Here is a 26,351-nt window from a genome sequence, read left to right as displayed (position 1 = left end):
TCACGATAATTGGGACATTCGACCGAGCGTAGGGGTCTCGAACTTCGGGCTAGACTTGCTGCTTAAACTCTAAAGTGAGACTATGTAAAGTCCAGCCGATGTAAGGCAAGTCTGGTTCGCGTTAGATTGCGGGAATCCGGCTTCTTATCCCTGACTCGACAAACTCTAACGATTGCATCAAATGTTGCAGGGGTTCCTGGACTACGGATTCCAGGTTCGGAAGAACGCTGTAAAAGAGGACAAGTCAAGCGCCGTAAATAGGGATGCCGATTAGTCTTCTGCGCGGTTTCTCCTCCTTCTTTTCGGGACAGAGAGACAACCATGGTAACTCTTACAAAGTGCGCGATCCTATCATTGCTCGCCGGCGTAAGCCTGGCAGCACAGAAAAGGCGGTATAATTTTACCATCACGAACAAGTGGAACGTTGGAGATGGCCATGGTCGACCTGTCTTTGCCATCAACAACGAGACACCAGGGCCCCTCATCGAAGCGGAAGAAGGTGACGAAGTGGAGGTGTTCTTAGACAACCAACTGGCTTTTGAAACAACCATGCATTGGTATGTATTTCATAGTCATTCAATAACTTTGATCCATCATTTTACCTTGGCTTACGCAGAAGCAGGCATGGCATCTACCAAATCGATAGACCCTGGAATGATGGAGTCCCTGGCGTAACGCAATACTCCATTCAACCTCGAGATACCTACACTTACCGATTCACGGTTCAGCAACAATATGGAAGCTATTTCTATCACGGACACTTCGGGCCTGCATTTGCTGATGGCATGCGAGGGCCGATATGGATCGCACCTGCTCCGTGGAGGCCAAGGCCTTACGAGCTGATATCGTCGTCCCCAGTCGACATTGATGGCATGAAGCGAGCTGAGAAGCATCCCAACCATGTTATCATCAGTGACTGGAACGCCGAGCCCATGGATACCTTGCTGGTCATGTATCGGGATACCGGCATTGTTCCATGGTGCAGCAACTCGATCGTTCTCAACGGCAAGGGAAGGACAGTATGTCATCCAAGAGAATTGATGGAGTCCGTGGGGGGTCCAGGGAGAAACTCTCTTGGTTGTCTACCCCAAAACGGCCAGAAGGAATACGCAAATGAACAGGCCTGCCAAGCAACCTTCGCTGATCTCGAGGTCTTTGAGGCTCAAAGCGGCGAAGAGTGGATTTGGATCAACTTCATTCATTCTGGAGCACACCATGAGCTGCAAATCAGCGTGGACGAGCACGATTTCTACGTTGTCGCTGCCGATGGAGAGTTTGTGCATCCTCAAAAGGTTCATGCTGCCAATTGCAACCTTGGGGAACGTATCAGGTGAGACCCCCTCAAGTCTGGATGACCCGAATTGAGGATGAACTAAGATTTGAAGCATTCTTGTACATCTCAATCAGAGCCCTGGGGACTACGCTATTAGATTGACCTCGCTCCGCCCAGAGCAAGTCATTCAAGGCTTTGGAGTCCTTCGTTATCCTGATCAAGTCAATGAATTAAAGCAAGAGGTCCCGGACACAAAGCCTTGGGTTCATCTAAACGGAACTCTCATCTCGTCTACCTCCGTGGCCATGGATGAGACCAAGCTTGCACCGTACCCGGCGCGACCTCCTCCACCCAAGGCAGACAACACCGTCAAGTTCTTCGTCAACATGACGGGCCCCAGCACCTGGGCATTGAACATCGGTCCTCATCAAGCCTTCCGTCAACAGCTCCCTCCTTTATTATGGGATAAAGAGTCACGCGGCCAAACGACCTACGGAGACAACACACAAGGCGGCGTGCTTCAAAATGGGACCATCGTCGACATCATCTTCGAGAACGGTGCCAACGTCACATCGCAACATCCATTCCACAAGCACAACAACAAAGCTTTTGTCATCGGCACTGGCACTGGTGGCTTCCCATGGCCAACAGTCGAGGATGCGATTCGCGAGGGTGGCATGGCGAAGCACTTCAACTTCAACAATCCACCTAATCGAGACGGCTGCAGGCTCGGAAATAGCACTGGGGACTGGACAGTCATCCGATACGAGATCTCCTTCCCTGCCGCTAGCATGCTTCATTGCCATATGATTCACCACTTCGCAGTAAGTCCATGATGCTCAATAAAGCGCCGTCGCAGAAGAACGATGTAACCAACCTTATTGTTAGGCGGGGCAGCAAGTCGTGCTACTTGAGGGTGTCGAATCCATGGCCAAAATCCCCGCAGAAATGCAAGACAGAGTACACTCTGACTTCACCCCACCTCTTCGGTATGGCCCATTGGACTGATTACACTTTTGCTGCCCAAATAAACTCGTGTCAACCACGCGATTGCCACCCCCCTCGACGATCAGATTTTTTTGGGGGGGGGGGGGGAATTACGTTGGGCTTAAGAGAAACAACTAGCGAGCTGGGTTCTGTTTGGCTGTTTGTCGCGGGATCTGAGGAGGAGGGCTGGAAGCGCCCTTTAGAGTTTGCGACGAGACAGGCCACGGAACATCACAAATAAAACGGACTCCATTTCCCTGGTATTATTGCACCCCGATGCTGATCAAGGTAGTTAGTGAGAGTAAAATCCGCAGAGAACTTCATTGTCCAGCCTCTGTCGGTGTTTGTCATCATGATTAGGATTACCTTCTCTTCCGTAGCGCCTCTTGACTCCGGCATGGGTAGCAGAAAGGCCAAGGAAGGACATGGTATGCAACAGGGCACAGGCCATCTAGCTGGTTAACTGAGCCTTGCCCTTGGAAGCGACGTAAAAACGACTGAATCATGTATGTATTCTGGACATTCAAGTCAAACCGTCAAGCTTTTTCAATTGCTGACAGATTAACCATGCGTTTGCCTATTCTGTACATGAGCCTTTTGCCAAAAGCGACGCATGCTTTAGCACTCTTCTGTGCTTTCTGATACACACGCAGCACGTCTTCTTGTTCCTCAGCGCTCATGTAGGATGTCTTTGCAGCAACAGGCATGTCTTGTGTCATCCCTACAAGAGCACCTCCGTTTCTCGCCGCCGGGGGGCCTTCCCCGTATCTCAGGGAACCTGCACGTCGAAGGGACCCCCTCATTTTGCTGAAAGCGTCGGTGGTTGAGCTTCGCCTGCTACCAGCCCATGATCGATGGGTGAATGATGTCCGAGCCGTACTGGGTGGTTGGTGGGTTTCCGAGAATGATCCCGTTGCTGAGCTTCTATTGCTTAAGCTACTTGGCTCTGAGTCCGATATTTCCTCCGTGCGAATCATCAAGTCTTCATATCGCAGAGATGGAATATCGCGGACATCGCGATTCGGCCCCGTTTCACAAGGAGTAAGGGAAAGCCGGGATACCGAACGTGAAGGGTCAGCCGATGAAGAGCGATTATCGTGATCCTCGTTGATTATTCCCTCCACATCATTGTCAGGAGAGTTGGCTTTTTCTTCCTCAAGGATTCTAGGATCCAATTCGGAGCAGTTATCAATTTCGAAGCGGCGGCGAAGTTTATCGACTGATACTCTGTATGTCGAAGCAGCGCGATGCCTTGGTGAACTGTCTTTTTGAAATAATGGCCGAGGAATATCACATGAGGTACATATGCCGTTTTCCAAGGACTGGCTGGTTGGAGAGCTAGTGATGGCATCTGATACCACGGAATATTCAATGGCACTTAGCCTGCTATTGATCTCATTGAAACGAAGTTCGAGGCGATTGAGCTTCGTGAGAATAATCTTGAGAGACTCTTGATCGGCGCGTGGAGATACCATGATGTTTGCTGATATGACTACAAGATTCAACTTTTCAAGCTGAACGGGTTCGTCAAGAGCGATGAGAACACTGAAAAGTTATCGACACCTTTTATTAGTTTGGAATAAGAGCATGACATAATACATTTCGGATCTTCTTCCCGCAGACATCGACAAAATGGATTGATCGTTGATCTACCGACAACAAAGAATTGCTTCCATACAAGTCGCAGATCCTCTATCACCAAGAGACCAATGAGATCCTGGCGTGACGACACCAGCAGGACTACTATTCCGGAATCTGCCAGATTTTCAAAGGGCACACCCAAACCAGATGTCTCAGCAGCACTCACATGTTGCAAGGTTCCCAGATGAAATCATGGCAGACGATAACGGAAAGTCGCCTGCTCAAGGCTCGGGCAAAAGTCACATCTTGAGGGAGTCATGTTGATCAATGTCTCAGATCCGACTTCTTCCCATGTGGCATAGCGTGCGGACTCACAGGCTACCTGCAATCACCACGAGGCTCCAGCTCTATTCAGTACGCTTAGGTGTCTCACAACTAGTCCGATGCCAGGGGCCTAGAGTTTAAATGGCGGATCGAACGCTACCAAGGTAAGCATAAATCAATGGCGTGAAAGCGAGATCTATGACCTGTGCTCATTGATATGCTGTAAACTGCAAAGTTGCCAAAATCGATGTGATCATTATTTCAAGAAGATGATAAACTGAGATGGTCAATCTGTAGTGGTCATGGAGGCTACATCTGACTATCGCCGCCACCGTTACTATTACTGTCACCGTGACCAATGCTGTCGGAGCTTACGCAATTGAATACATCAAGTAACCGTCGTCCAACATGAAAGACTTTAGGAGAGCCCCAAAATGCCGGTGCTCATTAGCGGTGAATCTATTTGGTGATTCAATCGGTTGGTCTATTTACCCTGCCACGCTACAAGTATTTATTCGCAAAGTCTGATAGCTTACAACGAGTTGCGGGAAAGATGATGATGTTCCCAAGCATGAGTGGGTTGCAAATAGTAATAGTTCCATGTATCTTTGCAATGACAACTCATGGAAAAAAAACACCTGTTCCCTCGACCGAGCTCAACTTCTCAAGGTACCTTAGGTTCAGTTCCCTGGGCCTATATGCGCACCAAGGCAGCAGGTCAGCTGGTGAAGCTAGTGCTACCGCAGAGACTTCGAGCTGTAATATGAAGCAGGGGCGCTTCTTCACAGCTTATCTGGGAAAGAACAAGGCAGTGGAATCCCCATCATGCAGCTGCACCGCCGAGTGAGGCCGGGTGACAAGACGCGCAGACGCGGGGCAAGACTACGTTACGCTCAAGGAGAAACTTGGAAGTGGATTCAGCGCGAGCCTCGAGTCCCATCGGCAAGGTAGACAGATTGGGCGAATACAGGGTAAAGGACAATACTCTGGAAATGCCAGGATGCTTACAGGCCTCCTCGAGTCCTCACTAAGAATGACCGGGCGAACCCCAGAGATTAAGGTAGCAACGGTGGCACCAAACCCCGGACAACATGGCCCAAGTGAGAGAGACTTAGAGGGGGGGAAATCATGGCTTATCTGCCGGTGCGACCTCTCATTTATTACCCCGTCATCTCCGCTGGCCGCTGCTCCCTTTCGCGCGTCAATCCGATGTAACATCCTTAAGCATGTACCGGCAGTCGACGTCGACAACGGGTGCTCTCGCTCGTGAGCTAGTCTTGGCCTCTGCGCATCTTGAGTGTTGTTTTGCCCGAACCGAGCACCGAGATGGAATGATTGATGTGGTTTGCTCCGGGTTGCTGCCGGATCGTCTCTGGTTGTTCGTCTTGACTCCGACATCTTTTGACTGTTGGCAGAGATGCGCTCCAGTTTCATTCGAGCATCTCGTCTTGACAAAGTCCTCAAATGCTTTCCCGCATGAATCTATCTACCCCAAGAACACTCGGGAGACTGGTGATATCGGCAGTCTCGTTGCGACCTCATATCCGCTGATGGCACGACTTCGGTGCCTAAAAAGACATGTGAAGGTCCCGCCGGAAGGCATCATATAGCACTCCAAGGCAAGGCACCAATTTTCAGTCAAGACAAGCCCAGAAGACCACGTTCTTCATCAAGATCGTCTCCGCCTTGGTGGCCATTTTCAGCCTCTCCGGCTCGGCTGCCGCCTACACCAACCCCATCCGCAACCCAGGAGTGGGTGATCCTCAAACCTCGTAGTTCGATGGGCAGTACTACTTCATCTCGGCCGAATGGCCCCATCTCCAGCTCGCGCGTGCCACGGCCTTTGAAGGGTTAAAGACGGTCACGCCCAAGGTCATATATTCCGCCTCGAACCTGGCGCGATCCTGCAGCGTTTGGGCTCCCGAGATTCATTATTTTGACGGTAGATGGCTCCTCTGCTACAGGGTACCGCCGGCAACTACGATGACTTGGATGGACAGAGGGCGCATGTTTTGCAACGTAAATGTGATGCCGTACAGTTATTGTAAGGACGTAATGTTTATAGTGAAATCCAGGCGGCTCCTCTCCGTAGGATGACTGGTCCTGCAACAGCCGTGTCACCGATGACTGATCCCTCGACTGCACCGCCGTCTGCTTCAATGACCAAAGCAACTACTTTGTGTATCCCTGCCTGACTGGCGAACTGAACCAGACCATATGCGTCCGCAAGCTCAACACCGACCACAGCTCCTCCTTCTCCAACATCACCGTCATCTCCCAGCCCGGCCAGCCTTGGGAATAAAGTGAGGTTCCAGTCCAGGAGGGCTTCTACACCTGCAGTCTCTACTTTTGCGATAAGACCTACATCGCCTACTCGGCCAACTATAGATGGGGGCCAGACTACAGCGTCGCCCTGCTCGAGTGGGACGGCGTGACCAACCCTACCTCCTCATCGGCGTGGATCAAGAGCGACGGTTGAAGCTGACCGCTGCCGACGGCAACTTTTGTCCGAGCCACAACAGCTTCTTCCGCAATTCTGATGAGACGGAGACACACTTCACCTTCCAAGCCGCGGCTAACGCCAATCGCGCATGCGACAGCAACCGCTACGTCATGGTCCAGCCCATCACCGCCAACGACGGCACACTCAACATTGGCATCCGCCAAGCTTCCACTTACGAGTGGGCCGAGCCTAGCGTGTAAAAGGTTCCGAGCTGTGGGGGAGTGGGGAGACACTGGGATGTAGCTGTGAGAATATGCGGGGGATTATCCCGTTCGATTGTACATATAACTGTTTATTATATGAATGAATCCGACTGACGAGTAGCGAATCGAGCTGTCCAAAGCTATGGCGGACAAGAATCCTGCTCCCACTTTGACTATTGATGCGTCGAAGATCGCTTCCTCACCTATTTCGGGAGATGGTCTGTGTGAAGCAGCAAGCACCCTCCCAGCCGAAGCCGGACCAAATGCGTCATCGTCTGTTCTTTCGCCCGAGTCCATGCGTCCGAAGCTGTCTCTTTGACAAGGAAATATCAACGTTTTGGTACAATGTTTTAGGGTAAAGGCCACATTGGGGACGGCACCGTACTAGGTAATGAGACAAGGTGCGGCATGCCAGCGACGGCCAGCCCATTTGACAATCCATCCATCCATCCCAGGGAGCGGGCGGACGGGAGGTTTGGCTCAGCCCCAAACACCTCTGCCCGGAAGCAGTTCTTACCTTGGCTAACAGAACTCTCGACGGGACGGAGCAACATGTGAGTTTGTAAAGCCAGGCATTTGGAGCGGTAGTTATAGAGGGACAGAACAGGGGAAAGAAAAGCATATGAAAATCATCGCAAGATTTACGTTTTGATCAAGGTTTCAAGCGGCGGGGAGCCGGTGCTGCAAGTACAGGAAACGGACTTGCGTTGCGCGGCTTTTCTGCTTGTGCGTGCAGGAATACCGGCCGGTGTGCCCTCTCATATCGTCCACAAACGCACCGGGAACTCTAACCTTGTCCTGCTACAGAGCGCGTGGAAGGAAAGGAGACTGAAGCAGGAGACAGATGAAGCTCTGCTTGCAATCCCAACGGCCGGCGTTCAACGTGGACTATGTTGGGAAATCCTATCGCAAATCGCACAAACTTTCACACCTCACCCTCTCACTCTCGCCCTCATTCATGGCTCACCCTCCCCCCCTTCTACCTCTCTACTTTGATCCCTTTTCGTTCTCTCATCATAGAAAAAGACTGGACGACTTACGCAATAAGCTCCCGCCCGCTACCTCCCGCCGTCATTCATCACCGTAGAGCTGGGAGGTTCCGAACATACCCAGCTATCGCACAGGCCTTTCTAGAAATGCATCCGAATTCCCGTACATCCTCTATTTCTCATCTTTTTCCTTCCTACTCTGTATTTTTCTCTTCCTTTCCTCGTTCGTGGGGAAGAGTAGACAAGCCCGTTGCCAAGATACGACGTTGGCAACTTGAGCCGTTGCAACAGGCACTCATTTACACACCCGTCCCTTTCATACAAGCCATACAAGCTATCCATTTCAGGGAATCGGCTATACTTGAAAATAACCAATAGCAGACCTACTATTACACTCCTAACGTACCATTGTGTCACTATATTCTATCGTCTTAATTCGGAGCTACTATGGGCCGCCATGTAACCCTCTGGTCAGCCGCATTTTTGGCCACCGGCGGCTTCCTCTTCGGCTTTGACTCGGGCATCATCACCTCCACGATCGCCCTCCAGACCTTCAAATCCTACTTTAATCCCTCCGATACCCTCGCCGCGGGCATCGTCTCCTCCTTCCAGGGCGGCGCCATCCTCGGCACCATCATCAACATGATCTGCTCCGACTGGCTCGGCCGTCGAAACACAGTCTTCCTCGGCTCGCTCATCTCCATCGTGGGCTCCGCGCTGCAGGCCGGTTCCGAGAACCTCGTCGCTCTCATAGTCGGCCGGTTTGTCGGCGGCACCGCCGTCGGCGTGCTGACATCCACGATCCCCATGTACGCATCAGAGCTCGCCCAGGCCCGTCATCGCGGTAAGCTGTCGGGTCTACTGCAGTGGATGCTTAGCTGGGGGTTCTTGGTTGCCCAGTGGTTGGGATATGGGTGCTCGTTCGTCACGAATGACTTTTCATGTGAGTACACTTTTCTTTCCTTGTCTCTCTATTTCTTGCGCCCCCACCCTCCCCTTACCCTCTCGCCCCTTTCCCGAAGCTCCATCTCTAAAGTTGGAGCCGTTTGGCGAGGAAAATCGAGCTAACGAATACCAATCACCAGGGCGATTTCCGCTGGCATTTCAGTGTATCCCTGGCGTAGTCATCGCGACGGGAATCTACTTCCTCGAAGAATCACCGCGTTGGCTCGTCGAAAAGGGCCGCTATGCCGAGGCCCGGAGGAGCTTGGACAAGCTCCGCGTCGGCGTCGACGAGAAGGTCATTGACGTCGAGTACAACGAGATCCGCCACGCCGTCCGAACCCAGTCCGCTCTGCGGGAGAACGGCAATCTCTGGAAAGCCATCATCACAAAGCCGTCCTGGCGTAAACGCCTGCTGCTCGGCTGCGGCGTCCAAGCCTTTTCCCCGCTCTCTGGTGTTAATGTGATCAACTATTTCGGACCTCGCATCTACGAACTGCTAGGAATCGGGACCCAAACTTCGCTAATGATCATTGGAATCAATGGCGCCCTCGGGATTATATACAATACTGTCGGTCTCTGGATGCTGGATCGCATTGGTCGTGTAAGACCGTTGATTGCTTCGGCCGTCGGATTGGCGGCTGCACTTTTGGTCAATGCTGTTCAATTCCAATATCTAGATCGGTCGAATGCGGATCAACTACGCAGCATGGTCGCCATGAACTTTGTATTTGGCTTCTTCTTCACACCCCTCGGTATCATAAGCTGGGTCTATCCGGCCGAAATCTTCCCCTTGGAGATTAGAGCTCTCGGTAACGCGCTTACGACCTTTACCAACTGGACCATCAACCTCATCCTCGTCTCCTTTTCGCCGCAAGCCCTCACGGCAGTCGGGTTTAAATTCTTCTACGTCTTCTTCGCCTTCAACGTCATGGCGGCGCTTTGTTACTATTTCTTCTATCCCGAGACGTCGGGCCGCACGCTCGAGCAGATGGACGAGCTGTTTGGCGATTATGTGCCAATGTCTGAGCAGAGTGCTCTGGGAACTGTTATATCGGGATCTGACAATGGAAGAGCAAGAGGCGGAAAATATGGCTCGTTTTCCGTTCACGAGCGCGTTTCTTCGACTGGGGTATAAGCAGGTCAAGAGCTGTCAGATGACAGATGTTATGGTTTCGTCAGTCATTTACACTTAGCCATGGATAATGAAATAGAATGGGCTTGTAAGTGGGTATAGACCATTGCTACTACAAACAATCAGAACATTCGTTATTGTAATGACCCTTTAGAGTATCGATATCGACTTTTACTTGCCCCAATTACGATTTGAGAAGTCAACAAACCATCAAGATTGATATCAAATGGAAGAATGTGTTATTGACACATATACGTATCAACTCATGGGTTGGGAGCAACAAGAGAACCCGTCTTCTCTCGGGACTTTGAAGGCTGGCCAGAAGCAGAGAAAGCTCAGCATCTGACTGACATACACTCAAGCAAGGGATTAGACTTATCTGGACTCGAGGACAGCTGGATGATTACAAGGATTGCATTACTAGGTATTTATAAACAGCCATTAAGCATGGACTCGTCGCCATTGAGTACAATATGAATGCCAAGTGCAACAAACCCGCCATGAAGTTATGACCAACAACACACCCTAGCGTACAGGGTTCATCTACAAAAGCTCCATTCCGTCAATCATAGTCAGCTGAAGGGAACGCGAAGTTGATCCGGGCCCTGCGTAGACACCACCCGGCAAACCTTCGTCGTCAACCTCCTCTTCAATCGTCCACAGCTGGCTCTTCGAAGACGACGGATCGGACAAAGGCTTGATGCCCAGCCCATGGACGGATGCCACCATGTCACCCAATATCTGAAGGGCAGCTCGATCACCCATGGCCGAATGCTCCACGGGCCCGTGAATCGTATGCAGCGCCGTCCGCGGCACGAAATCCATGGCCGCACTCTAGTCGGTCTTTTCCAGAAGTGCCTCGTCCTCGGACTCCTCCTCGATACTCCAGTCCTTGAAACCCTCGCCCCGGACCCAGCTGATACCCTTTCTCCAGCTTCCCTCCTTGACAGCCCTCGCGTCTCTCTCGTAGACGACACCGGTCAGCATCAACGCCATGACAAAAACCCATACATCGCCACCCTTCATGGCCTTCCACCACCTCCTCTTCACGCCGACCTTCCACAGCGAGTCGACGCTCACTCGAGCCGAGTACAAGAAGACACCGCGGCCGTTCTTGCGCTCAACCCACGCCCACAGACCGGCGAGGAAGCCTCCAAAGAAGAACCTCTGGGTCGATAGGAAAGTGCGAGGGAACCACTGCTGGAAGAAGCAGATGCTGGCCCAGGCAGTGGAGATGGCGCCAGTCAAGAAGGTGCTCATGCGCAGCGACTTGGCTAGGACGCGCTGCAAGGTCGTAACCGGAGCGTTGTACAGCGAGCGGAATCGCGGGACAAAGGTCGTGACGGAGTAGATTAGCAAAAAGAATTTTGTGAGACCGGGAAAAGAACCGAGCCAGAAGTTGAGATAGGTCCGCAGACAGGATGGGTCGGATGGGTGGAGAGTGGCGCATGAGAGCGAAGTAATGATGGGGTGTGCCGATGATGTAAGAGGAGCCACTGCAGTGAGGGTCGGTGGCAGTGTCTCCTTGTTGGGGAAGAGAGTCGGCGACACAAAGGGTCTGCTAATGTTAGAGGGTGAAACTTTGAGGGATTGCGGATGACTCACGGCCAGTTCAGCTTTGCCATCTGGGCGAGGTTGTCGATAATCTCCATGGCTTTGGGCCATTTGAGATGAGATGGGTAATCGTTTGGCCTAGGATGAATGTATGCAGTGGAATTCTTGAAAATGAAGTTTCCGTATGACTGGTCAGAGGTCAGTACTTTCCGGGGAACACCATCATCACCGGTATGCCTCACCTCAGGGAAGCAATCCCGGTCAAAGACAACAGCATGAAGCAGCTGTCCAAAGGCAAAAGGCTGGATGAGCCAGCTGCCCCACCACCAAGGTCGTTCCCTCTTGACCTTTCCGCCGTTCTTGAAGCCCCAAATCATGCCCTCCTCTTCACACAGGTTCCAGCCAAATTCTAGCGCTCTGAACAAGGTGTAAATGGCAATGGTGACGCGCAGCTGCTGAGCAGGGTACACGCCGAGGAATGCACCGGCAAGGGACGCGCCAATGGCTGGGGCGAATGGGGACGTGAGAGTCGCAGTCGTGCGCGGGTTTCGCTGACGAAACGGTGCCGCTGACGGGTCAAGGAGATGTGCTCGCAGACGGGTGAGGAATCGAAAGAGGATGCGGTAGAGGAGAAGGATAGTCGAGAGGGAAAGGGAGAGTCGGAGCGTGGGCGACTTGTGGAGGGGTTGCTTTTTGGCATTGGGGCTGGAAGTGCGCGAGGCACGTACGTCAGTATACCGTCTTTCTCGCATGCATGATTGCTCCAGGTAGCTACTTACTCTGGTATTCCACCGAGGAACTTGGTCGAGATGAGAGCCCAACCCTTCAACGCTATGGCTGTCCCCACGAAGACGCGGAGCGAATGACGCACGGCGCGGGCATTGTAATCGTCAACAGCCCTCCCTGCACTAGCACCAGGCCCCGCAGGAGCAGCGACAGCAGCATTCCCTTGCCTCGCGGCGGCGGCCTTGTCACCATCAACGATGCGCTCGACAGCAGTGACGCTCGGCGCAGCTCTCTTAAGCAGCCGCGAGCGCGACAGGACGTACTTGTGCAGCGTGGCATACTCTTTGGCGGAGATGGTATATCGCAGTGTATTTCGGAGAATGGGGTCGGTGATGCCATTGCGCGAGGGAGGCGGTCGCGATGAGGGGCCGCCGGCGGAGGGCCGGGGGCTAGAGGTTTGCGCCGGACGGGAGGCTGCGGCCGGGCCTGGCCGCGACGACGAGGTCGCGGCGGAGGCCATTATCGCGAGATGGGATGATGGTGACGGATGTTTTGAGGGGGCGTCTGAGGGAGGTGGGCGACACAGAAGGGGGGAATGTATCGGTGGAGGAATCGAGGTCGTCGACGGGGAGTAGTGGTTGGTTGTACCGTGGTCGGGGTCGTGTGTGTGTGCGCGCGAGTGTGCTTGTCCGTTCGTGGTTGGGAGTTAGAGATGTGCTTGGTCCGAACTGGAGAAGCTCTTCGTTAGCACGTGCCAAAGCCGAAACCTTGGACTGCAATCGCCCGAATGCAAGGCGGTGGCTTCAATATCGACTTACTCAAGATACGGGACGTACGGTAGAGGGGGGTGCGCGCGTTGTGTCGTAGAAGACGCGATGAAGTTAGAAGAGCGGCTGTTGCAGGTGAGGCGAGAAAGAAGCAACGAGTTAGAATGGTGCAGAGCATAGAAAGCGTACTATTGTAAAAGGCAAAGGGGAAAAAGCAACCCAAGCCAGAGAGGTGCGTTGCTGCCGGGCGTGGTGGTGGTGGGAGGAATGCCAGACGGTACGGACGGAGCAACCCCCTCGAGCCAAGGTACACCCGTCCGGGGCCGTCAGAGTGTCACGGGAAACATTTCCTTGGGCGGCCAAGGCCCAAAAGCACATGCCTCGGCTCTCAGGTCCAACCTGCCCACTGCACTGGGAATATTGACGAGCATCCCACACCCTGCTCGGCTCCGCGGGGTCCATCGTCCAGCAACAAACAGAAACGGGCGCCTCCCATAGGCCCATGCAACACCACTAAATCCCTACGGCGTCCCCCGCAGGCCGCAATAGTGGGCTCCCCCACACCTTGTTACTTGCAGATAGATGCTTTTCGAGTTTAATGACTACTTCATGCACATTCATCAGATACTACAACAAGCCGCGTCGTCTGCTCCCGTCTTGTTGATCTTTCCTGTTGACTCTTGCTGTTGACGCGATATTTTCGTTGTTTAGACCTGGCTTTTTCCTCGCGTACACTGCTATCCCATGTCTTGTCCCCCAACTCATAGTATTCGTTACATACCTAGACTGAGGCATGTAAGCACAGTGAGTTCCTCTCATGATTGAGTCACCCTTTTTCTCTGTCAACATTTCACCATTTCCCATTTTCGCAATGCGCGTAATTCCGGCCTCGCAAGTCATTGCGTTGCTTTAAACACACTTCTCATGTACTGCCATCCTCCGCGTCTTTCATTGCCTTTTCCGTACATCTGAGCAGCCCCTCTCTCATCTCTTCCTGGGTATCCTTCATCCCCACAACCGGTAGCCATATCCTGGCCTGCTTTTGTCCCCCGCCGCCGTTTTTTTAAGTCCCCTCATATCGTCATGTGCCCTCGTCATTCGTGGCCACCAAGAAAAGGTAGAGAATACTTCCCCCCTGGATCAAGGTAGCCCGAGACCTTCGAAGAAGCAGTAGCCAGTGTCCACCCAAACGTCCTTTCAATCCCGCCCGCCGTCTCGAGGAAAATCGGCCAGCTTCAGAAAAGCATGAGCATCTACCATGACAGTCTTCATCAAACGTTCACACGCGTACAAAGGAGACCGGCGCAGTAAACGCCCATTACCAGCCCAAAAAAAAAAGAAGAAAAAAAAAGCGCGGAGCCAGCCTGCCCACGCTCTTCCCCAAAGCTTTTATGTCCTGGCTTCATTGCCAAAAAGAAAACTGCCAACACCATATGCAATGCCGAACCTTCGCCCTGAATCCGAGAAAAGGAATTGCTGCCGTTTTTGTACTCCATGATGCAAATGCGATTGCAGTCCATTGCGGGCCGTCCACTGTTTGTTGTTTTTGGTTCCCGTGTCGTAACTTCATAATTCTAAACGCGCTGTCCGACAGCCTCAGGGATAGGCCGCTCGGCTCGTAGTCTCCATGTGGTGGGTGCCACTTGGCTGCGCGATTAATGGAACCCATTGCCGGCCGAGAGACGGCGCGTCGCCGTTAACGTACGAGACCACGTCCTCGCGCCAGCCTAGGGCATGCCACTCCTCATTCTGGTGGGGTTCGGTGCTCTGCAGGCCATACAAGATGGAATCAGCGTGCGGCAGCGCACCGGATCTGGCCGCCTCAATCACGCTTGAACGTCTGGTCTCCCGCTCGCCAACGACGGCTCGCATGACATGGTGCCGTGCCTCGATGTTGGCCCATCCATTGACATTGCCATAGCCGCTCGACTCGAGGGCCGGCTTCAGGTATGCAAACGGGAGATTGATGAGAATCGTGGAAAGAGTCGATCGGATGCTTTGTTGCTGAGAGGATTGCGACGTCGAATCCGAGCCATTCGACGTGTTGTCAGGGCCCAAAGCGAGATCGCCGAACTGAATGTGCATGGGCCGAGGACGACGGTCTTGACCGGCCGTTCCGCAAGCAATGGTTGGCGTTCCTTCTCGGGTACGAGGCGATGCCGACGCAAAGGGAAGACGGGCAAAGCGCTCAGGATCGGCGACAGACGTATCCAAGGTGAAGTCGGGCGGGAAGTTGTTGATGATAAACGAGATGATTCCGTTCATCAAGATTTGTACAGGCTCGCCATAGACAAACTGACTGTGTCTGTCAGCTGAGGCACGGCTAGGCAGATCGCCGAGCGCAAAGCCAAGGGCGCGCTCAATAGTCGACCAGCTGAGGGAATGTGACGCTATTTCTAGACCACGGAAGACAATAGGCTGCCATCCGAGGACGTGGCCTGCGGCAGCGTAGCCAAGGGCAAAGTCGAAGCGATCATCTGCGTTACCAGCCATGGTGAAGTTGCCATTGGAAGCTGGGTCGGGTATGTCCAGCAGCGGGAAGGCGTACAAGTGCTGAACGGCCATCCAGAAGGCATCAGATCGGAGGTATCTATCATCGGACTGGAGGAGGATGGTGCGGTTAGCGCCGGGCGAGCTGGATTCAATGTTATCAGACTCTAGAACGTTGCGGACAGCTTGGCTTCTGGCAAGAATGAGGCGGTGACCAGGAAGGCGGACGGGGGGAGCGCGGTCGTCTAAGTATCGAAGCTCCAGGGTGCAGTCAGCAAAGGCAGGGTCTCTGAATTGCGATCGGAGGTAAGCGGCCATGTCGTCCAGTCCCTGATGCTCGTGACCGGGGTGCATCATATGCGGGGGCGGGATAGGCCCAGGCATCATTCGCGGAGGTGGTACACCGAAAGCTCCGGCCGGAGGAGGGTGAGAGCGAGCGTCATCGACGTGGGCCGTACCGTTGGGGATGCCAGGCGCGGGGTAGTGGCCCAGGGCACCTGTGTCATCCGCATGAGCCGAAGAGTGCGATCCCTGGAAACTATGAGGGGTCGAAGGTCCGTAGCCACCGTTCAGATGAGGATGATACTGCTCCATGCTTCCGTAACCTGGGAGAGGTCGACCGAACCCGTCAACAGCTGTACCGGGGACGAACTCAGTACCGTAGGGCATCTGGCGATGGAAACCGTTGGCAGCACCGTTGAACGAGCGTCCGTCGGGGAGGGGCATGCCAGGAGGCGGCATGAAGCCTCCCGAGTGAGGAGGCGCCGGAGAAGACGAGTTGGAAGTAAAACCTCCGAACTGAAGGCTTCCGTTGCTGGGCCGCGGACCATGCATGTGTGGTGGCCCGTTGTGGACTGATCGAGGGCCTCTGTGAGATGTGCCATTGATGACGACGGGCGAGGGGCGAGAGCCATTGTGTCCATTGGGGGGCATATTGTATCGCGCAGGAGGAATAACGGGAGGGGGTCGGAAAGTCGACGGATGCTGGTGGGTGTTCTCTGTAACATGGCGGTTAGGTGTCTGCGGCAAGACAGTCTCGCAAGTTTGGGGGTTCCTACCCTTCTTCGCATCTCGGATCGGGGGCGGAGAGGTGATGTGGCCATTGCCTGCAGTGTGTGAGAATGTGTGGCCGCAGTTGCAAGTGCCAAGAGCGGGCATACCTCGAACAGGCTCTTCAGCGGAGCGGGGGAGGTCTTGGTCGGCGGTCTTGTCTGTCGATTCGGACTCTTCGGTCGTGGATGGAGTCGGGATCGCGGCAGAAGACTCCTGAGAATCAGTAGCTGGTAGAGAAGGGTTAGTAAGATGTTCTCCGAGTGCGACGAAGAATGGCAAAATTGCCCGCGTACCCTCGCGATCCTTGGTGTCGTCGCCTTCCGCGTCGGCGGGTGTAGGCGTCTCTTCAGTACCATTGGTGGCAACGGGTTTTCCCTTGTCTTCGTCTGCGGCAACCTCGAGCTCGATGGTCTTGGGAGTATTCGGCGCGGAGTCGACGTCATGCTGTATTTTCAAAGAAGAGCCATTCGTGGTGGCGGGTCGAGGAAGGGTCGCAACAACCGCAGCTTGGGCGGCGGCGGCGGCCTGCTTTGCAGCAGCATTGGCCTTGACGCGACGGTCCATAGGGAGGGGAATGACAGGGACCACACGTCTCGCAGCGCTGGGCTTTCCATGGGCGACACCAGCACCGTTCCTCGCCTTCGGATGGCCGTTGGAGGCCATGGTGGACGGGGTTAGGCGGGAGGGTTGTGTGGTGGTGATGTTGGGTGGCTTTCGAGCCCACAGCGCAGGAGAGGCGGCCTTTAACTTGGCGGGACGGCCCCCAAGACTGAAGTGGATGGCTGCTGTGTGCCGGGGCCACACGAGGGAGAGGAGCTGGGGGCGGTTCGCAGTAGCAGCTGTGGTCGGTTCGGCGATAGCGGCAGTACCTCAGACTCAGAGTGGACTGCGCTTGGGAAAGTGGATATCTGAGGGAAAAGGCCCTCTGTCGAACTGGATGAGAGAATCACAAATTGGAAGTCGTGGCCTCGGATGGGGGCAAGCAAAGCTAGTGACTCGTCTCGTGCAGGGTGGGAGCCTCTCGTGGGTAGGGGGTGCGCATGATAGAGGGGATATGCAGGTGCTGATGCGTGCCACCGATGTCTCCAGATGGCGAATGCAGGAGGAGGCAGGAAGCAGGAAGAAAGAGAGTCAGAGGGAAGTCAGAGGGAGTTATACCAAAGCGAGGCAGAGGAACAGCGTCAGGCAGTGCTGTGTGGTAAGGTAAGGTACGAATAAAGAGGGGAGAAATGAGGGAGTGGAGTGGAGGGGCCCAGACACGGTGAAAGAGGCGTGACAATGGGATGTCGAACAGAAGAAAGTGGATGAATGGGAGAGAAGGTACGAAGGGGCGAGGCGAAGAAGAACAAGAAGGGCCGCCGCCGTGGTTTGTCGCTGGCTCGCCTTTGATGACGGGGGTGATGATCGAAGTGGACGATGGAGGACGAAGAAGCAGACAATTACTAAGACGGGAGAGGCCTGGCTTGACTGCCTCGGGATTTGCTTGTCAGGTAGAAATATGAGGTACGAATAGCAGGTACCAAAGATGAATAGATGCCTGGTCCGTTCTGCTCCTAGCTGGCGGCGAGGTGTTGCTGCTCTGAGCTGGGTCAGTCAGGACTCAGATCGTGGTCCGGTGCCTGGGCCGGGAAACCAAAAAATAAAAAATAAAAATAAAGCTAAGGGCCGAAAATAAAAAAATGAATTAAAAAGCTGGGTCCAGTCATGAGAGGAAAAATCCGATGATGACAAAAAACTGGGGCAGCGTCACAAATTTTACCCCCGCAAAAAAAGAAAAAAAAAGGCAGTTGAAGGTCAGGGAAGGAGGGATGGGTGGATGGGCGGTGCGGTGCGGTTCGATCTCTCCGGTACGTTCCTACTCCGAGCTTGGAGCTTCCTCGACCTTATTGGCTCAAGTTTGGCTGGGTCCGGAAAGCTACAGCCACAACCCACTACCTACATACATTGTAGTGAGGTAGAAGGCACGTTCCTACCTCTGTATTTAGTAGGCTAAGGTACCTAGTACATACAGTAATCAGGTACCTATGCCTGGAGGTCGAAGAACGGGGCAATCGGTCGGTTTGGATTCAGCAAAATACAGGTAGGCATGCAGGAAGCCGTCCCTTGAAAGAGTCATTGGCATGGCAAGACCCGTTTGTTATCTTGTTTGCATCCTCTTTTTCTCTACCGTCCATGCCATGGGTCCATGACAAACAATAATCATCATCACTACTCCTTAGTCCAGGGTCTTTGACAGTTGGTGCGCCGCACAATCTGACAAAAGACCATCTCTAGCGGCCCTGCACCTCCGGCCGAGCTTCTTCTGCGGTCCGTGGACAGTGGCGGCCACAAAAATAGGTGTCCCGATTTCCAAGCCATGGAAGCCACAGGGGCAGCCGGTACGCTACCGGGGCGTTAAGCTACCCGGGCCTGTTCGCAAGGTACTGGTTTGGTGGGCGCAACTCCAGCAACCCACACAACCGTCGTACCGTGACGCACAAGCGAGAAATAAGCCACTGGATTATGTCAGCTTTATTTTCCCAGCACCAACTCCTTTGTCCGAAGCGCCGGGCCACTTAAATCCAGACTCTACCACACTTTAAAAAACAACCCAGATCCGATTGACGAATCCCAGACTGCCGGCCCGGCCCATCTGCAATCGGCGCCGATGTGGGGCCGCGATTTTCAACTGAAAATACCCTACGTACGGATGCCTTCCCGGACTTGGATTCTCCGTTATTGCCTTAGCACTCCCCAACGTCCAAAACTACCACTCATCTCATCAGTAGTGACTTTGTGTACGCTAGGTCCATTGATTGTATTGACTGGGTAGTTGCGGTGGATTACTTTTTCATCCCAATCATAACGAGCACAACACTCGTTGCACCGCTTTTTTTCTCTGAAACCTCGACGTGATTGTTTACTGAAAATCAAGAAGAGACGTGGCAAAGTGGTCTTGAATTCAGGGCCTTCGAAACGGAAACGGAACGAATCACCTTAGTTACATATCTGCAAAGTACAGCAAGAGAGCTCAGAAGTCGTATCCGTTGCCTCGCCCACATTGATTAAACAAACCCAATCTCTCCATGGGCAGGTTTCTACCTTGTGGTTACAAAGATTACCAAACTGGCCAGCAAATTGCAAGTCTCAAGCATTGAGAGAACAATTACTTATGGACGTGCATCCTCTTGAGAGTCTTCCACCCCATCCACTGCCAATTTCTTTTTTGCCGTAGGCCGCAAACGTTGATTGCATTCCTCTTCTCCTCTGTCGCTTGGATCCACGACCTCTTGAGAATCAAGCCTCAAAACATGAACTTCCAGAAGGATAAAGGAAGGAAATCCAAGTGGTACTCAGCAAGGCGATCGCTAGGGGAGGTTCGCAGACACGCCTGTCCGCCTGTCCGCCGTGACCGCCTGATCCCTCTAATAATACCTTACTATTTACTATCTGGTCTTCATCTGTATCTCCATTGAATATATGAATCACAGGATCCGAAATCGAGGTAGGCGAGCAATTCACGAACGAAAGGGAGACTAGGGAAACTCCAAGACACAAGCGAGGGGTGGTTCAAAAGTTTATATGGAGGCTTTGGTTGCTAACGACGAGACTTTTGTGTCAGCGAGAACATCGCTAAAAAAGAATAAAATTCACGAATCCGTGCCGTCACGGCTCCTTGTCTTATGTTTTAATGGGGAACCACTGATTGAAAGCGCCCAAAGGATCCCATCTTTTCTTAAGCTTCCTCAACCTCGCAAGGCTCGGCCCATATATCGCTTCAGGCGTCTCATCGCCATGTGCAAAGTTGACATAAGTCGGGTTAGCCACCGCACTCGGCGAGAAACTCCAAATGTCCCTAACCTTGCGCGCGAAATCTTCAGCCTCGCCGTCCAACGCGGCGTCTGTATACCAAGGAATCACAATCGCCTGCGCAAAGGCCTCCCTTCTCAAGGCCTCTTGCAGCGCCGCAGATCCCTTTGGCACAGACTGAGCCTTGGTCAGGTTGTACCGCTCAATCAGAACGGCAGAATTGGGCCCCTTGGCCTGGAACTTGGTGTACAGGTCCCAGATCTCGGGCCAGGTCTCGGGCTTCATGTGGTTGATGGTCGTGCTGAACGCCGGCTTGCGTTCCTCGCGCGCGCAAAAGTTGTCGTTCCCTGCGTTCCATCCTTCGTATCCGGCTACACTGCTGCTATTCGAGATTGGACCCAGCTTGTACAGCGGTGCAAAAGCCGCACGCCCAGTCGTATCATTGCCTTGTCGCAGGAAACCGGTGACGAGGACGGCAGGAGCATTGGATGGCGGTCCTGAGTTGGTGAGGACCAGGTAGACGACCTGCTCCGGCTTTAGAGGGAGGTCCTGAATGGCTTGCGCGACTTGCGGAAGCTTGTCTGGCGAGAAGAACAGGTTCACCAGCCAAGCGTTGCGGCCTTCGGCAGGCGTGGGCCGCGCCTTCACCATCGCCGACGTGACGATGCCAAAGTTGGGTCCGGCGCCGCGGAGGGCCCAGAAGAGGTCCGGGTTGGATGTCGGCGAGGCCGTGAGCACCTCTCCGCTGGCGACTGCGACGCGCAAGGAGAGAACATTGTCAACGCCGAAGCCGACTTCGCCCATCTGGTTTCCTGAAATGTCATTAGTTTGGATTCTACCACGGATCACCACTTCATCGGTGGACTCCGCATACCATAGCCACCACCCAGGATGGCGCCTAGGGTGCCAACACAGTTACAGTTGCCAGTCTGGACCAACACACCGGCAGCGTTGGCCGCTTTGATTGTGTCGCCAATGATTGAGCCACCCCCGATAGTGGCTTCCGTCTTCGTCTTGCTGAAAGTGACGGCATTCAGGCCAGCCAAGTTGATGATAACGCCGTTGCTGCCGAGGTTGAAGGTCTTGCCCCAGCCGTTACCACCGTTCTGAGCAGTGAAGGGTATCCTGCGGTTCGCACAGTATTTGACCTAGCGCAGTAATCAGTGAATAGCGTTTGAGATGCGGCCTTTGACCGGACAACTCACAACGGCGGCAACGTCCTTCTCTGTTGTCACGTTCACCACGATCGACGGGATGGGGGCATTGTATGTACTCCACCTCGCACGGAGATCAACAGCTACTGATGAAGATATTGCTACAAGCGTCTTCAAATCCTCTGCAACAGATGGGACCCTCACGGAGAGGACAGAAACCGCCGTGGCAAGCAGCGGTAGGGAAAGGATCAGCCGCATCGTAGTTGTGGAATTGATGATGCTGAAGGTGACGGAAGTGTAGCACTCTAGTTTTTGACCGCAGATATCACATTCTTATTTGTATCATCTCAGTGGTGCCATTGATACTTTCTTACTTGCAGCCTGTATCCGGTGACCTGGCTCGCGAAGAGATCAGCGAGTCATGTAAGTCGCCAAGCTTGCAATAGTCAACCTGTATCACGCGAGGGATGCAGTTGTCAACAGGGGGGATCAGCGCAAAAGACATCGTCACCCTGGGAGTTGTAATTTGCAACCAACGGAGAAAACATCCAGAATGCTGTGGTTCCCTGCCCAGCCCGCAAGAACCGGCCGCCCAGTTACACGAGGCCGCGGTGAGGGGAACTGTGCGTTACATCGTCTATAGGCGTCGAGCTCGCTTCTGCGCTGGCTCAACTTCCTATCCGGGAGCTGATGTCCTACCCCTGTAGCCGACCATCCAGAGGCCGAACCTTAACGAATGGGATGTTCTGGAAGCATTTCGTGTCGATTGACTATTGAAACCCTCCTGCCGGCGCTGCAACAATGCCACGATGGCTTCCACGGCATCCTTGTGAGACGGAAGACTCCCGGCGATCGGAGGCCAACCCCAAAATCCCCAAATTTGCGCTTAATAAGCTGCTTCGGCGGGCTAGGGTACTTGTTAAGGGTCCTAGCATCGCGTATTGGGCAAGGGAAACACGGAATGATGTGCACAGCTCCAAAGGACTCGAGACTCGAAGCATTGCCGGGTTGAATTTTCCAATTAGAGTGTATCTACAGTGATTTTGTTGTACAAAATGGCCTGACTAGGCTGTGCTGTATGCCAGGACGTAGGCTAGACGTTATTCAGCTGTCTAAAATGAGGCTTTTACAAAAAGTTGATGCCGACCCCGACCTGCAGTCCCTTGGTACCCTGCTCGCCGCGTCTAAGCACCAATGGGAGGCTGAAGTTGAGCTCGAAACGAGCGACAGGGTGGGCGTAGACCAAACCGACACCGGCGGCCGTTGACGGCAGGCCAGTCGTCAGATCATTCAACGCTCTCCATGCGCTGCCTGCAACACTTCTAGCGTCGAGACCCTCGGTAGGGGAAGCACCGGCCTTGCCCTTGTTCTTCATCGCGACTAATCTGCCTCCGTTGGCAAAGACTTGGAAGCGAAGGGAGGAGTCGGGGCCCTTGTAAGGCAGAGGGAACAGCATGTTCACGCTGCCAGCTGCAAAGACATCTCCTCCAACCGAGTCCGATCCGTCGTGGGGCCCGAGACCACCGTAGTGGAAACCACGGACGTCGGTGGGACCGCCAAGCTGGAATCTATCGTTGATGCGGCTCGGCTGAGCCTTACCGTCGGAAGAAAAGCCTAGAGGAAGCGGGTATAGCATGCCGAATCTGAAGCCTCCGCCGATCGAGATACCAGATGGCCCCTCCACGCCGGGAACAGGAACGGGCAGCGCACCGCCCACCTCCCATTCGTTCTTAGAAAAAGCAACGTCACCACCGAGTGGCCCGAGACCGGCCAGCTCAAAGACTGACTTCAGCACGTAACCGCTTTGTGGCAGCTGCGGGTTGTCTCTCTCGTCTCTCTGGTATGTGTGCTTGATGGAGCTCTTCACGGAGTCACCGGCATCAGCGCGGACAGTGGGACTGGCACTGTCGCGGAGGCCAGTGATTTGACGCCAGATGCCCGAGTATTCGACTGTGTGCATATCCTTGGAACCAGAAAGCCATGAAAAGCGCAGGTTTCCTCCCTTCAGGACCTCCTCGTGAGCCGCCCATGATTTGTCGGTAGCCGAAGCCAGACCCTCCAGTGCGATTCTCGTATCGGGGTTGCTTTGGACCGGAGCGCTCAGCGTCGCACTGTATGCGGAACGGGTTCTAGTGCCAGCACTGGCATTGACGGTGAGCTGCTCGGCACCGCCAAAAATATTGCGCCAAAGCAAAGATGTATAAGCGGAGCCTTCGCTATTTCCGACGTCGGTTCCGGCGTTGAACTTGTAGCGGGATAGCTCCTTGACGACTACATCGACGTCAACGTCGGTGGGGGTAGACGAGGCATCGGTATTGTTGGCATTGCTCAGGTGGACCTTGACATCGGGGTGGAAGATGCCTAGGAGAGTTAGCCCATGTCGTCTCTTTTGGAGGTCCGCCTGCTCGTACCGAGTCTCTCCAACTTTCCTCTAGCGTCTCCCAATCGCGCTGCTACTTCGCCGAGGGTGGAGGAGCTATTGACGTCCTCGGCCAGGAGTGGCGTGAAGATGGGGTCGAGGAATCCTCTTCGGGTGTTGGTAGCGCCGTGAACTTGCAATCGGTTGATAGTCATGGGCTGAGAGTTTTGGTCGGCCAGCTGTCAGGCGCATTAGCAAGGTCGAGGACCGTTGACGAGAAATGGGTCGGAGCTTGCCAATTGCTGCAATCTCCTGATTTTGGCGTCTTCCTGCAGCTTCTCAAACTCGGCCGAGGACTCTGCCTCCTTGCGCAGCGCATCGGGTCCGGCCTGGAGTTTGCCAATCGGATTGGAAGCCTAGAAAAGCGAGGGTTCCGTTAGCTAATGTTCAAGACTGGAGTGGCGAATGCGACGGGAGACTTTACGGAGCTTCCGCTCGCATTGGTGTTGAGGGCCATTGGAGCTTTGGTGGGAACTGTGGCAGAGCTTGAAGGTGCAACAATTGCAAGCGGGCAATAGTCACACGAGCCGGAGAGCTTCGGTTGAATTCGAGATGCAGCACGGGCGCAAGGGAACGAATTGGGACGAGGTCGCCGTCGGTGGGGACCTGAATGGACTGGACCTGCCGGGGGTGACGGGTGACGGGTGACGGGTGACGGGTGGAGGGAAAGAAAGCTCCAGCCACATTGAGAAGCTCTGTCCATGTTGGTGGAAACTCTGTGGCTGGAGACCGTCATCTGTTCTGGCCAGTGACATAATCCCGTGGCGCAACCTCGGCGAAGGCTCATCGGTACGTATCCTTTCCCTATGTTTTTGAGTTTTGGCGCACCTTCCCTGAACAGCGCACTGGCGGCGGCGCTTGTCACAGCCTCGCCGCATTCCCCAACTGACCAACATTGTCTCCATTTAACACTCACCCGTCCTAATTCAACAACAACCCCAATACCGTCCTCAGCCCAACCGAAAACCGGCAACGTGTCGTGCATCAAACCGCATTTCTTCGGTCAACTTTGATTTCCGACTTTTGTACATTCTTCATTTTGTTCTCTTCGCTCTCTCGACTTGGCCACCTGCCACGGTTCAGTAATAGTGTTTCCCATTACGTCGTCGTTCGCCGCCCACCGTCGATCCGGAAACCACAGGGTTTCGTCGGCAAGCCTCAATAGCCATGGCAGCCAGTAGAGCGGCACAGAAGAGGGTAACAGCTACCGATTTCCCTTCCGCAGGATTCATGATACTGACCGTCATACAGTTGACACGCGAGTACAAGACCATCGCCGAGAACCCTCCACCATACATCGAAGCACACCCCTCCGAGTCCAATATCCTCGAGTGCGTCAACGTCCATCGCATCCATGTCACATATCCATGCTAACGGTTTTACAGGTGGCACTATATCATCACTGGTCCCGAGAACACACCGTACCATGGTGGCCAGTACTGGGGTACTCTCGTCTTCCCTCCGAATTACCCCTTCGCGCCCCCGGCCATCCGAATGCACACTCCTTCCGGTCGCTTTCAGCCATCCAGCCGCCTCTGCCTCTCCATCTCCGATTTCCACCCCAAGTCATTCAACCCTGCCTGGGAGGTCTCCACCATTCTGATCGGCTTGCTTTCTTTCATGACCAGTGAGGAGATGACTACAGGCTCCGTCTCCAGCACAGAGGTCGAGAGAAAGATGCTAGCAGCGCGGACCAAGTGGTGGAACTCGACCGGCGGAGGATCCAATGCAAAGTCGACCGTGGCAACAAAGGGTAACGTCAAGGCTGGTGACGGCGGCGCCAAGTTCCGCACCGAATGGCCTGACGTCGACAAGTCCAACTGGGAGTGGATGAAGGAGATCAAAATCGACCTAGCGACAGGTAACAGGACCGGAGCGGCAGCAGGGGCCTCGTGCGGGCCCCAACTCGGCATCGGTAACGGCAGCGGCCATCAAGCACAGGCTGTTGTCGATGCTGTTGTGCAACAACGGGATGCGAGCCGAGGCTGGCTAAACCAGAACAAGTTGCTCGTCGCCGGAGGTGTCGTATTCTTTTACGTCCTGCTTGCGAGGATCCTGGGTGCCAGCGATAACTAAAGGGGCTTTAGAACTGGCCAACGTCTGGCTAGAAATTGCCGATGTACCTCAAGTCGCGGGTCAGATCGTGCACAAGGAACGATGGGGGCTAAGCATGGCGTTTTTTGGGCTTTCCGACTACGGACCAGAGTGATATACAACACAACAGTCTTACTAATAGAGGGGACTTGGACGGCCGATTATGGGTTGACAAAACTTGCACGACGAATGTATTCTAGACTCAACCAAGGGATCGTCCTTTGGAAGCAATGTTGGAACAAACCTTCACTTCTTCTACGTCGTTGTATGATACCACAAACCTCCGCCAATTATCAGTGATCCATCGTTTCAACTGCGTGACATATGTCGAGGCCACCCGTGGACAATCTGCGAGAGAGTTTGCACAG

General features: G+C 53.9%; 10 protein-coding genes across 10 annotated transcripts; 4 read left to right on the top strand and 6 right to left on the bottom strand.

Annotated features, from left to right (window-relative positions):
* Positions 1-181: 181 nt before the first annotated feature.
* CORC01_05033 (laccase TilA) lies at positions 182-2,281 on the top strand (the record flags this gene model as incomplete). Its single annotated transcript, XM_022616680.1, has 5 exons — positions 182-229; positions 340-557; positions 623-1,330; positions 1,386-2,097; positions 2,162-2,281. 5 exons carry the CDS (start codon positions 182-184, stop codon positions 2,279-2,281), a joined length of 1,806 nt encoding a protein of 601 aa, XP_022476821.1.
* Positions 2,282-2,796: 515 nt separating this feature from the next.
* Positions 2,797-3,735, bottom strand: CORC01_05032 (uncharacterized protein; the record flags this gene model as incomplete). Its single annotated transcript, XM_022616679.1, has 1 exon — positions 2,797-3,735. The coding sequence occupies one exon, from the start codon at positions 3,733-3,735 to the stop codon at positions 2,797-2,799; it is 939 nt and encodes a 312-aa protein (XP_022476820.1).
* Positions 3,736-6,553: 2,818 nt separating this feature from the next.
* On the top strand, positions 6,554-6,868 carry CORC01_05031 (alpha-N-arabinofuranosidase; the record flags this gene model as incomplete). The annotated part of the gene is made up of 1 exon (XM_022616678.1): positions 6,554-6,868. One exon carries the CDS (start codon positions 6,554-6,556, stop codon positions 6,866-6,868), a length of 315 nt encoding a protein of 104 aa, XP_022476819.1.
* Positions 6,869-8,307: 1,439 nt separating this feature from the next.
* On the top strand, positions 8,308-9,940 carry CORC01_05030 (uncharacterized protein; the record flags this gene model as incomplete). The annotated part of the gene is made up of 2 exons (XM_022616677.1): positions 8,308-8,803; positions 8,946-9,940. The coding sequence occupies 2 exons, from the start codon at positions 8,308-8,310 to the stop codon at positions 9,938-9,940; spliced, it is 1,491 nt and encodes a 496-aa protein (XP_022476818.1).
* Positions 9,941-10,480: 540 nt separating this feature from the next.
* On the bottom strand, positions 10,481-10,702 carry CORC01_05029 (uncharacterized protein; the record flags this gene model as incomplete). The annotated part of the gene is made up of 1 exon (XM_022616676.1): positions 10,481-10,702. One exon carries the CDS (start codon positions 10,700-10,702, stop codon positions 10,481-10,483), a length of 222 nt encoding a protein of 73 aa, XP_022476817.1.
* A 69-nt stretch (positions 10,703-10,771) lies between these two features.
* CORC01_05028 (uncharacterized protein) lies at positions 10,772-12,737 on the bottom strand (the record flags this gene model as incomplete). Its single annotated transcript, XM_022616675.1, has 4 exons — positions 10,772-11,495; positions 11,543-11,679; positions 11,734-12,196; positions 12,271-12,737. The coding sequence occupies 4 exons, from the start codon at positions 12,735-12,737 to the stop codon at positions 10,772-10,774; spliced, it is 1,791 nt and encodes a 596-aa protein (XP_022476816.1).
* A 1,843-nt stretch (positions 12,738-14,580) lies between these two features.
* CORC01_05027 (uncharacterized protein) lies at positions 14,581-17,190 on the bottom strand (the record flags this gene model as incomplete). Its single annotated transcript, XM_022616674.1, has 3 exons — positions 14,581-16,472; positions 16,533-16,754; positions 16,821-17,190. 3 exons carry the CDS (start codon positions 17,188-17,190, stop codon positions 14,581-14,583), a joined length of 2,484 nt encoding a protein of 827 aa, XP_022476815.1.
* Positions 17,191-20,187: 2,997 nt separating this feature from the next.
* Positions 20,188-21,728, bottom strand: CORC01_05026 (FAD binding domain-containing protein; the record flags this gene model as incomplete). The annotated part of the gene is made up of 3 exons (XM_022616673.1): positions 20,188-21,128; positions 21,191-21,464; positions 21,522-21,728. 3 exons carry the CDS (start codon positions 21,726-21,728, stop codon positions 20,188-20,190), a joined length of 1,422 nt encoding a protein of 473 aa, XP_022476814.1.
* Positions 21,729-22,596: 868 nt separating this feature from the next.
* On the bottom strand, positions 22,597-24,346 carry CORC01_05025 (surface antigen; the record flags this gene model as incomplete). Its single annotated transcript, XM_022616672.1, has 4 exons — positions 22,597-23,831; positions 23,882-24,068; positions 24,105-24,245; positions 24,314-24,346. The coding sequence occupies 4 exons, from the start codon at positions 24,344-24,346 to the stop codon at positions 22,597-22,599; spliced, it is 1,596 nt and encodes a 531-aa protein (XP_022476813.1).
* A 710-nt stretch (positions 24,347-25,056) lies between these two features.
* On the top strand, positions 25,057-25,965 carry CORC01_05024 (ubiquitin-conjugating enzyme; the record flags this gene model as incomplete). Its single annotated transcript, XM_022616671.1, has 2 exons — positions 25,057-25,220; positions 25,275-25,965. The coding sequence occupies 2 exons, from the start codon at positions 25,057-25,059 to the stop codon at positions 25,963-25,965; spliced, it is 855 nt and encodes a 284-aa protein (XP_022476812.1).
* Between the last annotated feature and the right edge of the window lie 386 nt (positions 25,966-26,351).

Source organism: Colletotrichum orchidophilum, assembly GCF_001831195.1.
Source record: "Colletotrichum orchidophilum strain IMI 309357 chromosome Unknown Scaffold_34.1, whole genome shotgun sequence".
NCBI lineage: Eukaryota > Fungi > Ascomycota > Sordariomycetes > Glomerellales > Glomerellaceae > Colletotrichum > Colletotrichum orchidophilum.
Note: the sequence above shows the minus strand (reverse complement) of the source record. Positions and strands in the feature narration are given on the sequence as shown.